The following is a 10,899-nucleotide window of genomic DNA, read 5'->3' as shown; positions in this document are numbered from 1 at the left end:
AGCAGGGAACTGAGACTTGGCTTCCATTCTGTCCCTAATAAACATATTTAAACAGAATGCTATTTCAAAAACAAATGCGTAGATTAACCCACCTATTTTTTGTCATCTGTGGAGTTCAGCCAAGACAAAACACTCATTGGGACCTGAACAAACAACAGGGCCATGGAAGATAAAACACAGCAAAACCAAAGCGGTGCAACAGCTTCATTGTCCAGCAGTGTAGTACCTGAACGAGTAGATGCTGCTGGGAAGTTGCTGCAGTAGAATAAAAGCCATCCTGTAATGGAAGTGACTGGAAACCTGGAGGTGGTCGTATCAAGTGTGGTTTTACTGAAACTGCTTTTAAAAAATCATTCTGAATGTCATTTTCTGAGTTTTTCCAATCTAGATGTACATGTCAGAGCGATGGATTTACTACATTAAATGATGACATTGAATCTTCAACCTAAAATTTAATTTATTTTATTAAAATAAGATAATCAGAGGAACCTTGGCTTACAATAAATGCATTTTCTCAGGAGCAATAAAAACAAAATTAAAACCCAAATCAGCAAGAAAAACTGTATATGCTCAGTTTCCTCGATAGTGCATCTCTTGGACGACAGCTTCAGATGGGATGAAGACTATGCTCATTTTGCAGAAGTATAAGGAGAGTGTTAATGAGCCTGTTCTCAGCCACAAAAGCCTGCCTTTCTGTACTTCCCACCTCACTGGGCTGCAGGAAACAAGTCCATAGTACCAAAGTAAGCTGCTTAAGTTACTGAGGATGACCATAGCAAGACTGGCTAGCTTCCTTCTCTGAGCAGAACAATTCAGAATATATTCCATTCTTTTGCAAGAGTTTTTCTTCTATGTGCAAAACTATTGCAAAACTATTTAGTGTTGAATTAGCATTTTAACTTATTTCATTGGCTTGATGAAAGCTCTTAGGCAGGAGCTGATTTCCAGAAAGTTTTTTTTCCTCTTCCCTCAGTCTTGTTGCAGATACCCATGTCAGGAAAACCCCCCAGCCTGCAGTGGCACCTCGAAGACCCCCAGAACACATCGTCTCTCCGAGGCAAGCCATCCTTGCTGCAAAGAACACCAAGTTACCAACAGATTCAAATCAATCCAGAAACACTGCCAAAGAAACAGCCATCACTTCTGGGTATGGGAAAAATAAGGCTCAAGTGCATCTATTAAAAAAATAGTAATAGATCTCTTGATTTATAGTCTGTTAACTATCCCAGTAAAAGAAACTGTAGAAAAAGGCAAGGTGGAGCTGTGTCCCTGCAGGGGAAGAACTGCAGAAATCCTTAGCAGCTTGTTCTGAAAACTGGGAGGCAGATGATCCTGCTGGCACTGATCCTGTACACTGAGGCATTAAAAGCACAACTTCTGTTACTTCTGTTCCTTTCCCAGCACTGGAGAGGACGAGGGAAGTGGAGCATGATCCTAAAACACAGGCAGTCTCGTGGATGTTAATGTGCATGAATTTATGTCCTCTGTGTGGGCAGCACGGTGCAGAGATGGTTCGGAAGCACTCCGGTTGATTTTGGGTAAAGAATGTTGCAACAATTCAATGGATGACAGTATCTGAGGGAAACACATAACAGTAAAACAAGGCTTGTTAGACAAGCAGCTCTTTCTGTGTAAGTCTTAATCAGAGAATCCCAGACTGGTTTGTGTTGGAAGGGACCTTAAAGCTCCTCCAGTTCCAAGGCCCTGCCACGGGCAGGGACACCTTCCACTAGAGCAGGTTGCTCCAAGCCCCTGTGTCCAACCTGGCCTTGAACACTGCCAGGGATGGGGCAGCCACAGCTTCTCTGGGCACCCTGTGCCAGCGCCTCAGCACCCTCACAGAGAAGAGCTTCTGCCCAAGAGCTCATCTCAATCTCCCCTCTGGCAAGTTAAAGACATTCCCCTTTCTTAGAGCTTTCAGCGTATCTTTTAAGAGCAACAACATACTATGTGGAGGTGCTGGAACACTCCAGTGTGAATAATCAAACTCTGCCATGCAGTTTCATTGCCATGTGGAGTCTCACTGAGTTTCAGAGGATGGGAGGATACTTTCTGTTAGTCCCCAGGCATTACCATCAATTAACTTGCATCTGTGCAATCCTCCAAGAGTAACAGGGACAGAATTGCATCTTCTGCCTAACAATTTATTTATAAAACAGCATTTAGAAAGAACTCTTTAAACAACAAAAGCTGTACTTGATTGTAACAGCAAGTTATTTCTCCAAAATCTGCAGATACTTAATTCTAGCTACTTAAAGGTACCTTCATCATGTTCATAGTGACATGAAAAGGTACCATTGGTAAAAACACCTAAAATTGCTACATGAATTTACATCCCTCGGTAGATTTTGTTTGCTTATTCTCAGTTGTGGGGAAGGGAATGGTCTCGTCTTCCCTCAAACCTACACTAAAATGAGATGTAAATAGAGAGATAGTTTTCAGTTTTGTTATGTTAGGGGTTATTTTTTTGCTTATCTCTAAAATGGGTCAACTGTTGAAAGCAAACTGCTCTAGCGTAAGTCGAACACTGCTTCAATACTATGCATGCATCATGCGTAGTATTGTTTTAATGACCCTTACAGGAACTATGTACAGTCAGAATTACAAACTGCTTAAGGGAGCTGGGCTATGAGAAATGCACACATCAATAAAGACAAAAATAGGAAGCAGATACACTTCATATAAACCAAAACCTCTACCTGTGTAGAATGTTTTATGTGCTAATGGCTGTTCATAAAATACTCCGAAACTGAGATGCAGGAAATCACTTACTTGTGGAAACAGAGGTCGTTCTTCCCTAACTTTCTTCAAACAATCTGCTACAAGCCTCTTCATTGCTTTGGGGCAGTTCTTGTACAGTTTACTGAGGTCTGGAGAAGCATACCCTCGGCCAACCATGAAAATAATCTGAAAGAGAAGCAGCAAGTAGCAGAAAACCAAAGCTGTAGGAGTTGTTTCACTGGGGGGGATAGTGTTAGTGTCCCAAAGGATTAAACACGAGTCCCAAAGGCACACGCACCAGCAGAGCCTTGTCAACTTGTCCCACTTAGTTAACTGAAACAATGGTCCTGGGTTTGTGTAATGGAGGATGTGATTAAATCAGAGCAACACTGCTCTGTAATGCTCAAAAGGGAAGGAGCTATTGCATTCAGAACAGAACAGGGGATGCTACATGGCACAGACGTGACGTGACATGTCAGTGTCCTTCAACTGAAGGCTACAGTGACGAGCGACCCTCAGTCTGAGCAGTCAGGAGCAGTCAGCCAATTTGGCACAACAGCACAATCCCTCAGTAGAGTTGTACCTTCAGGTATTTCTGTACAATGCTGCAAAAGGAGGTGGACAGCTAGCAAGTGAAAAAGGATCTTTGTAACTAATGCAGAAAAAAGGGGGTTGTTTGGTTTCAAGACAAACAGTAAAAGATCTTATCAGTGTTGGAAAACACATTTTCTGTTCTAGTTCAAGTTAATGTGATCATTGTTTAGGATTTTCATCAGACTTCCAGTAACTTTAATAGTTGACTATATAGTACTGATAAGACTATTACCTGGTAAAATGGTGGTAGGTTTGGTTGTTGAGGGACTTTGACTGTTGAGGGTTTCACTGGGGAGGGGGGCAAACAGAACTAACTGTGCTACTGGTTCTTTTTCAACTGCTGTCACCTCAGAAAGCAAGAAAAGGAAAAAAAGGCCTCTATAATGTTGCTGAAATAAGGTCTCAGTGTTGTTCTCCAGGAAACACTGTATTCCTCCCCAGAAACTTACCTCGGGGTCAAGAGTCGCATCTTTTGCAACAGTCTCGCATAGTTTTAATATTATGAATTAAAACACATTCCAATATCCCAGTCTTAAAACTAAGAAAAACCTTCCTTAACTCAACAGAATGGGCCTCTTCACAAACCACAACTGAGGATAAGTAAAACAGATCAAGAAGATCCCGCAGTCTGAAGTTCATGCCCTGCAGAACAAGTTAGTTCTACACTCACTAAGCCAGAAAAAGCATCTGTGTGAAGAGAACAGTTGACGTCTCTGTCCTGCATGTGCTGCTTTGTAATTCTTGGTTAGTGGATTGCTAAGAACAGAACTTAGCAAAGACTAAATCACACAAACATTCAAAACTAACAGGGTTGATTGACAACAGTCACTATTGATTCCTCAATTAGTAAAAAGCTCAGAATCCAATCTTGATAAAATAACCACGTACTTAACATCGAAAGGGAAATGTCACATCTTTACTGATGTACCAAAAGCTTTAACTGTGAATAAATTAACAGGGCACTTAAAATGTTTATGACAAAAAAATCTTTTTTCCTTTCAGTAACTGTCACTGTCAATATTTAAACATTCTCCCACACAGATTTATTGCTGAAACAAATCATGTTGCCAACACCACTTCAGTTCTTGTTTTGTATTTGTCTTCGTCTTACATTTCTTGAGGACAACAAAATGTACCCTGCCCAGAAATGAAACACAGCATCCAAAGAGGGTTTCTCACCTGGTCTCGGTTGTTTATGTGGGAGTATGGCAACTCTCCTGTCATGAGTTCATATAATACTATTCCATAGGAGTAGACATCTGACTGAAAACTAAATGGGTTACTGTCCTGCATCCGTATCACTTCTGGTGCCTGCAGAAGGAGGAAACCAGACACAAATTATGAGCAATATTAAGAGAGCTTAGAAATGGAAAGGATAAGAGAAGGGAAAATACTTGGAAAGCAGAGTGAGCTCAACCGAAAATGAGTGAACAAAAACCTCTGATGTTTTACCCAAGGCTCTGGAGAAGCTCAGGCAGTTCTACTCTACATCTTCGTTAAAAAAATAATCAATGCACTTGAGAGTAAATAACAAACACTGCTTTCATTCACTGAGCATTTTACCATTAGTAAAACTTATTATTCCAATTTGCACTATTTATTGACTTTTGCTACATCTTATATTCAAGGGAGTCTGAGTCTCTCACCATCAGTTCTTAAACAGGTATCACTGTTAAAGAGGAAAAATACAAAATTCTAATACAGCTTCATTCCCTTGTAAAATTGATACTGACACATTTACATGCAATATGAAAATATAAAATAGCACATAGTGAGGATCAGGAAAGAAATGCATCTTTGCAAAACAAAGCAAAATGATAAAACTAAAGAACTTCAAAGAACAACGTTAAATGATTGAATAAAACAAGATATAAACCATCAAAACACCTTTCCTGTGGACTACGGGTTTTTTCCCCTGTAAAGCCCTTCACCAGTGCAGAGCAAAGTACTAGTTAAAGTTCAACAGTTCCACAGCAAAACCCAGTAAGAGATTATACTGACTTCCAAGGAAACAGAATCAACCTCCCCTGCTACTTAGTGAAAACTCAGCAAAGATGAATGGTCTAGAAATGATTAAAATAAAACCCCTAAACTGTAAAGAGCAACACTGCAGGGTTTTTTTTTTCCCAGAAGATGTTTCATGTATATAGGTATACCTATAGGGAAGTTAGTTTTAAATCCTAAATAAGACATTCTTGCACGATTTTAATGATGCTTTTTAACCTGCTGACAGGCACTGTTCATGTTTTCCATTTACTTTCTTAAGTCCCACATTTGAAAAGTTACTAAACAGATTTTCTCCAGGTGATTTTGGGAAGGAAAAGGATGGAACTTCCTTTTAAATTCTGGCAGAGGTTAAACATACTTTAAGGTTTACTCCAACCCTAACCAGTCTATGATTCTATGGTGAGGGCAACTGTCGGGAATGTCCTCTCAGACAAGGACTTCGCTGTACCGCTTCCAAAGGAAACTCCATAAACTTTCCACTAGAACTTAAGAATTCTGCTCCTAAATGGACATTTACCTGCTGTGGTTCTGAGCTGCCCCAAAACCTACCACAACTGTCTGGTGCAGGGTGAGGGACAGTCCTGGGCCTAACAGCAGCAGCTTCATATATATGAAATGTCTCACCATAGTACCAAAGATGACTCTGCTCATTCCCTACTACTTGAAGTAGCACTCCCCCCCTCCCTTCCCCAATCCCCTGCCAAAGCTGCCAAATGCACAATCAGCAAGTGTGGTGCCAAGTCCCAAGCAAGGAGGAGGGGAAGAAGAGGCCACAATGAAGAAGGCAGAGAAAGGATCCCACAAAGCCACCATTAAACAGACGCAAGTCTGCTCTCCTGTGAGACAAGCCCATCTGGGGAAAGGCAGGATTATGGCAGAAAAAAGGCTCTCCTCTCCCTTGGAACAGCATCTTGCAGTTCCACTGACAGCCCTGTCTCTACCCTGAACACTTAAAATAAAGGAGAACCCTTCGGTGAATGGTGTCTACTTTGGACAATTAAGCACCCCAGCACTTCATTCTTCAATTTTAACTTGTCCTACAACTGGAATAAATGTCTACACAGTACCAACAGTATATGTTGATTCATTTAAATTTAAAGGTTTACAATAGTGTTGAGTTGCCAAAACATACATTACCAGAGGGAAAGCAGCTATTTAACATCAGTGAAATGTTTTGCTCACCATCCACAAGATTGATCCAGTGGGCTGCTCCACCTGTTGAGATCCACTCCACCTGGATTTTACAGTTGCCAGACCAAAGTCTCCTATTTTCACTGTGAGGCCTTCATGAAGAAATATATCTAAGCATTTGTTAAAGAAATTCTGCAGGAAACTTGAGTAAACACCTCTGAGTTTTCTGACACAAATACGAAGTATCTGCTCAGGTTATTACAAACGCAAGGCAACTATCCACAAATACTGCTGGGTACTTATCTAAACCTGCTTCAAGTTGTATTTTAAACAGGAAAAAACTAATTTTATGGCATCCATATTACAGAGTTAACATTTAAGACTGAACAAGACCAGATGTTTCAGCATTATTTGTACTTTTATCTTTATGGCGAGGATAGAAACCTACTGTGTTAGTTAACACCAATGATGCAGGTACTTAACTAACTAGTGTCAAGAGACACACAGAGGAACAACACAGAAGTCATCACAGCTCAAAAAAAGAAACTAAGAAAAAACAAGTGGAAACAAATATAAAATCTCTTTACACAAAGCTCTCTGGCTGATGATCTGAGATTTAGCCACGATTTACCTATCTTAACTGGAAATACCCACATCTGTACTATATGTAAACTATCCACTTAATAGATTGTCTGTAAGGACTGACAGGTAGCACTTTCTTTATTGGGGTTATTCCATTTTACAACTTCATTTAAGAATGTTTTATGTTCAAAAAGAGGATTCACAATATAAGCGTGACTGACTGACTCCTTGTTCTCACTCCCATGTCAGGAAAGGAGTTAATTTACTCCACAAAAATGGTCATCATTATCAGGAATCACAAACTCCTGACCTCCTACATCCCAAAATGATTATTTTTCTAAATGAAGTGACAATGGGAATCTCCTTACATTATGGAATAACTTGGTATATTCTTTTATGCTAATATTTGCAAAACATTCTGTTTGAATTTTATGAAAGGAAGTTGCATTTTATGCTGCTAGGTCAAGGGATGTTCTTCTGGGCAATTTCCAAAGCAGACATTTTGAAAGGCAAAAGACATCAGTTCACAACATTTTTACTCCAGATGCATTACTGAATGTATGTATTTGCAAGAAATATAGTGGTAACGTGTAGCCTTTTCTTGAGTTTAAAGTAAAGAGTTTTGGTTTCATTCCTGTCAGTCAAGTGAAGGGGTTTTAAATGCATTACAAATACCTGGGGAACAGTGACAAACCCCACATCTGCACACATACACCAGCACGCAAATGCACACACATCTCCCACCAAGTCAAGGGTGCAGCTTCCCTCCAGTACAGCATTTGGGTAACAGAGAATTGCATAAATACCATTCAAGTAAAATAAGACACTTCTGGAGCACAACTGTTGCACATCTTTCCCCATCTCTGCCACAGCAGTTTGGTAAACAAGCAGTATGTTCTATGAAAGCCTTTGCTAAAAAGTAACTTCTTCTTACTCATCCATAGGAATCCACAGAATCCCAGACCGGTTTGGGCTGAAGGGACCTTAAAGCTCATCCAGTTCCAACCCCCTGCCATGGGCAGGGACACCTTCCACTAGACCAGGTTGCTCCAAGCCCCTGTGTCCAACCTGGCCTTGAACACTGCCAGGGATGGGGCAGCCACAGCTTCTCTGGGCACCCTGTGCCAGCGCCTCAGCACCCTCACAGGGAAGAGCTTGTGCCTCAGAGCTCATCTCAATCTCCCCTCTGGCAGGTTAAAGACATTGAATTATTCATTAGTAGTTACACACATCTGAAACAGCTATTTCAACCCCCCAAAAAGCCCCATATTAACAACAAATCACCCACATTAAAGGAAACACAATTAAGGTAGAAAAGGATACTATTGGACTTCATGTCTCTGTGGATGATATTCTTTGCATGTAAATAGCTGTGAAAGAAAAACCAGAAGTGCCATTATGAAGGCTGTTTGCATGAACTTTGCCTTTCACTTTACTGATAGACACTGTGACAATTTATTACACACTCAACCATTTCACACACTTGATTTAGTTAACTTAAAGGATGTGTTTTACTTTGGGAAAAGAGAGAGTTAGCAAGTGCTAGCTGATGACTACTGCTTTATGCATTACAGAAAGCAGAAGCAATGTAGTAAATAAACCTCAGAAAGCAAGAAGACTAATCACTGTTACATAGCTGTGTAATGCCCTAGAACTGGGTGCTGTCCTCTCATGTGTAAAATTCGCATGCTATCTCAGGTTTACTTTTTAGAAACTGCTTTAATTTGCAGTCACAATATATGTCCCTAGTTTTCTGGGTGTCTGACTGGAAACCTGGGTCCTGATCTGCAAAATGGATGAGCACTGACAGCGTCAGCCATTGTCAGCATGTTCTTCACTATGAACACTGCAATGTGTTCTGAAAGAGTATGGAGAAAGCTTCCAAAACATGCCTGCGTGTTTGTGTCTGTAGCTGTGGAAGAGGAACAGGCATCCCCTCATCTCACAGAAGTACCATGAGTACGAATTAGTGTTTGCCAAACACTGTGATGTTACAGTAACACAGGGAAGGAAAAAATAAAGCTTAATTCTGTGTTTAGAGTAGGATCTCATCTACTGTGTGACAGTAAGACCTCAAGCTACAAAAGAAGATAAAACACAGAAAAGCTGACTGTTAAGTGACTAGTGGTCTAACATGAACTAAGGCAAATCCCAGGGGAAAAAACCACTAAATCCAATGCATACAACATAAGAATGCATACAACAGTGCTGAAATTAAGGCTGCACAAACTCTTTTACCAGGTGTACCACTCAGATCCATTACTATCTTAGGAGAGTAACTCCACATATTAGGGTTTGGGAATAAGAAGGGAAACACCGTTCCAAGAACAAAAATAGCCAGCACTGCTGTTGATCCTACTCACTCCATTCCCTGTGCTGTCTGCCGAGCAATATCAATGAGCTGGAACATTTGGAACTTGGTCTCTTGAACATGCAGGTGTTTATACAGGCTGCTTCCTTCACACCACTGCGTTACAATGGCCAGATTATCTTTAGTCATGTAGCCCATAAAGAGCAAAATATTAACATGCCGAGTCTTCCTAAAAGAAAGTAGCAAAGATAAATTAGTACCTTTAGGAAAAAAGGTTTCAAATGCTTTTAAAAATTCCTGCCTGAAGGAACATGTTTCAGCTTTGAGTCCAAACGTGAGTTTGCAGCAACATTTTTGCTATGTGTGTGTAAAGTTTGGGTTCAAAACAGATAAAAATATGCCGATTTTCTGCAGTTAAAATACTAAAAATCCTTTTAGTTCCAAGGAAGTTTTTAAAATAACCTTCAAGACAAAGTTGCCTTGAGAATTCAAGGGTTTGGAAATTAGTAACCAACATTCATGCCCGCAAGTGGTATTAGGAAAAGTTACTGGAATACTAGAAATCACCCTGAAAGCTGTGAAAAAGTGACAGATTTAGATAGAAGACTGAATGCCAATAGGAAACTGAAGGGTCACTAAAACTGTGAAGGAATAAACAGATAGTTCCTATGTCCTCTGGTTCAGTTTCAGGATTAACATTACAGATAGTTAACTGGACAGTACAAAAATAGTATGTGAAAGCAGAAAAGAGTGGTGTAGATCAGAGTATACTACTTATTTATTTCTGAATTAAGACTCCTGTCTTGCAACAACTGTCACTATACTGCCTCTTGTTTATTCTTCTCTGGAGATCTGCTTTTTGTGTCTATCAAACATAGAATATTGGGCAAGACAGCTTAAAGGAGGCAAAATAGTCAAGTGAGTGCCTTGGAATAACAGTTTAGCAGTGAAACTACCAACTCACCTTAACACAGCCACTTCATTTCTGAAAGCCTGGAACTGTTCTGGGGTTGGATCTACAACCTTTAGTATCTTCACTGCTACATCCCCTGAAAATACAGTTACCAGAAAAGACACTAAAAACGCGGCTTTTTTCCCCCCTCCCTCAAAGTAACATTAATATACGGTATTCTTTAAACTCCCAATCTGTGCACAGTACACCTCTATTAACTTATAACAGGTCAAGATTTTCCTGCAGACATACAAACTTCCACCATATCAAGCAATTCATTTATCTGATCTCCAGTCTAATGCAAAAAGTCACTAATTGGTCACATGCTTCCCTTCTAGTTTTTAACTGTGGCTAGCACTACAGGACTGATTTTTGCAGGATATAAAGCCACAAACATCTGAAATAGCTGTTGAAAAGGCAGGAATTCTAGTGTAGCTGCATCCTCAACATCGGAGTGTCTTGGCTTCCAAACAGTATCCAAAGTTTCATCACTTTCCCTTTTCTATCCAGCTTTAGTGCCCATATATAAACACCTTTGTACTCTTACGGCAGGGGGTTGGAACTAGATGATCTTAAGGTCCTTTCTAACCCTAACTATACA

At 40.2% G+C, this 10,899-nt stretch overlaps 1 protein-coding gene across 2 annotated transcripts in view; it reads right to left on the bottom strand.

The window, feature by feature from the left end:
• Nucleotides 1–452: 452 nt before the first annotated feature.
• The window catches only part of RAF1 (Raf-1 proto-oncogene, serine/threonine kinase), a 33,666-nt gene continuing 23,219 nt past the window's right edge, over nucleotides 453–10,899 (bottom strand). For both annotated transcript variants that reach the window (XM_010022116.1, XM_010022115.1), the window contains exons 11-17: nucleotides 10,311–10,395; nucleotides 9,399–9,575; nucleotides 8,359–8,405; nucleotides 6,505–6,623; nucleotides 4,495–4,626; nucleotides 2,773–2,907; nucleotides 453–1,575 (exon numbers count right to left, since the gene is read on the bottom strand). In XM_010022116.1, coding sequence (XP_010020418.1) covers nucleotides 1,435–1,575; nucleotides 2,773–2,907; nucleotides 4,495–4,626; nucleotides 6,505–6,623; nucleotides 8,359–8,405; nucleotides 9,399–9,575; nucleotides 10,311–10,395 — 836 coding nt within the window. In that variant the 3' untranslated portion in view covers nucleotides 453–1,434. The remainder of the gene's footprint in view (nucleotides 1,576–2,772; nucleotides 2,908–4,494; nucleotides 4,627–6,504; nucleotides 6,624–8,358; nucleotides 8,406–9,398; nucleotides 9,576–10,310; nucleotides 10,396–10,899) is intronic.

The sequence above is a fragment of the Nestor notabilis genome, unplaced genomic scaffold (assembly GCF_000696875.1).
Source record: "Nestor notabilis isolate BGI_N333 unplaced genomic scaffold, ASM69687v1 scaffold33539, whole genome shotgun sequence".
NCBI lineage: Eukaryota > Metazoa > Chordata > Aves > Psittaciformes > Psittacidae > Nestor > Nestor notabilis.
This window is presented reverse-complemented; position numbering and strand designations above follow the sequence as displayed.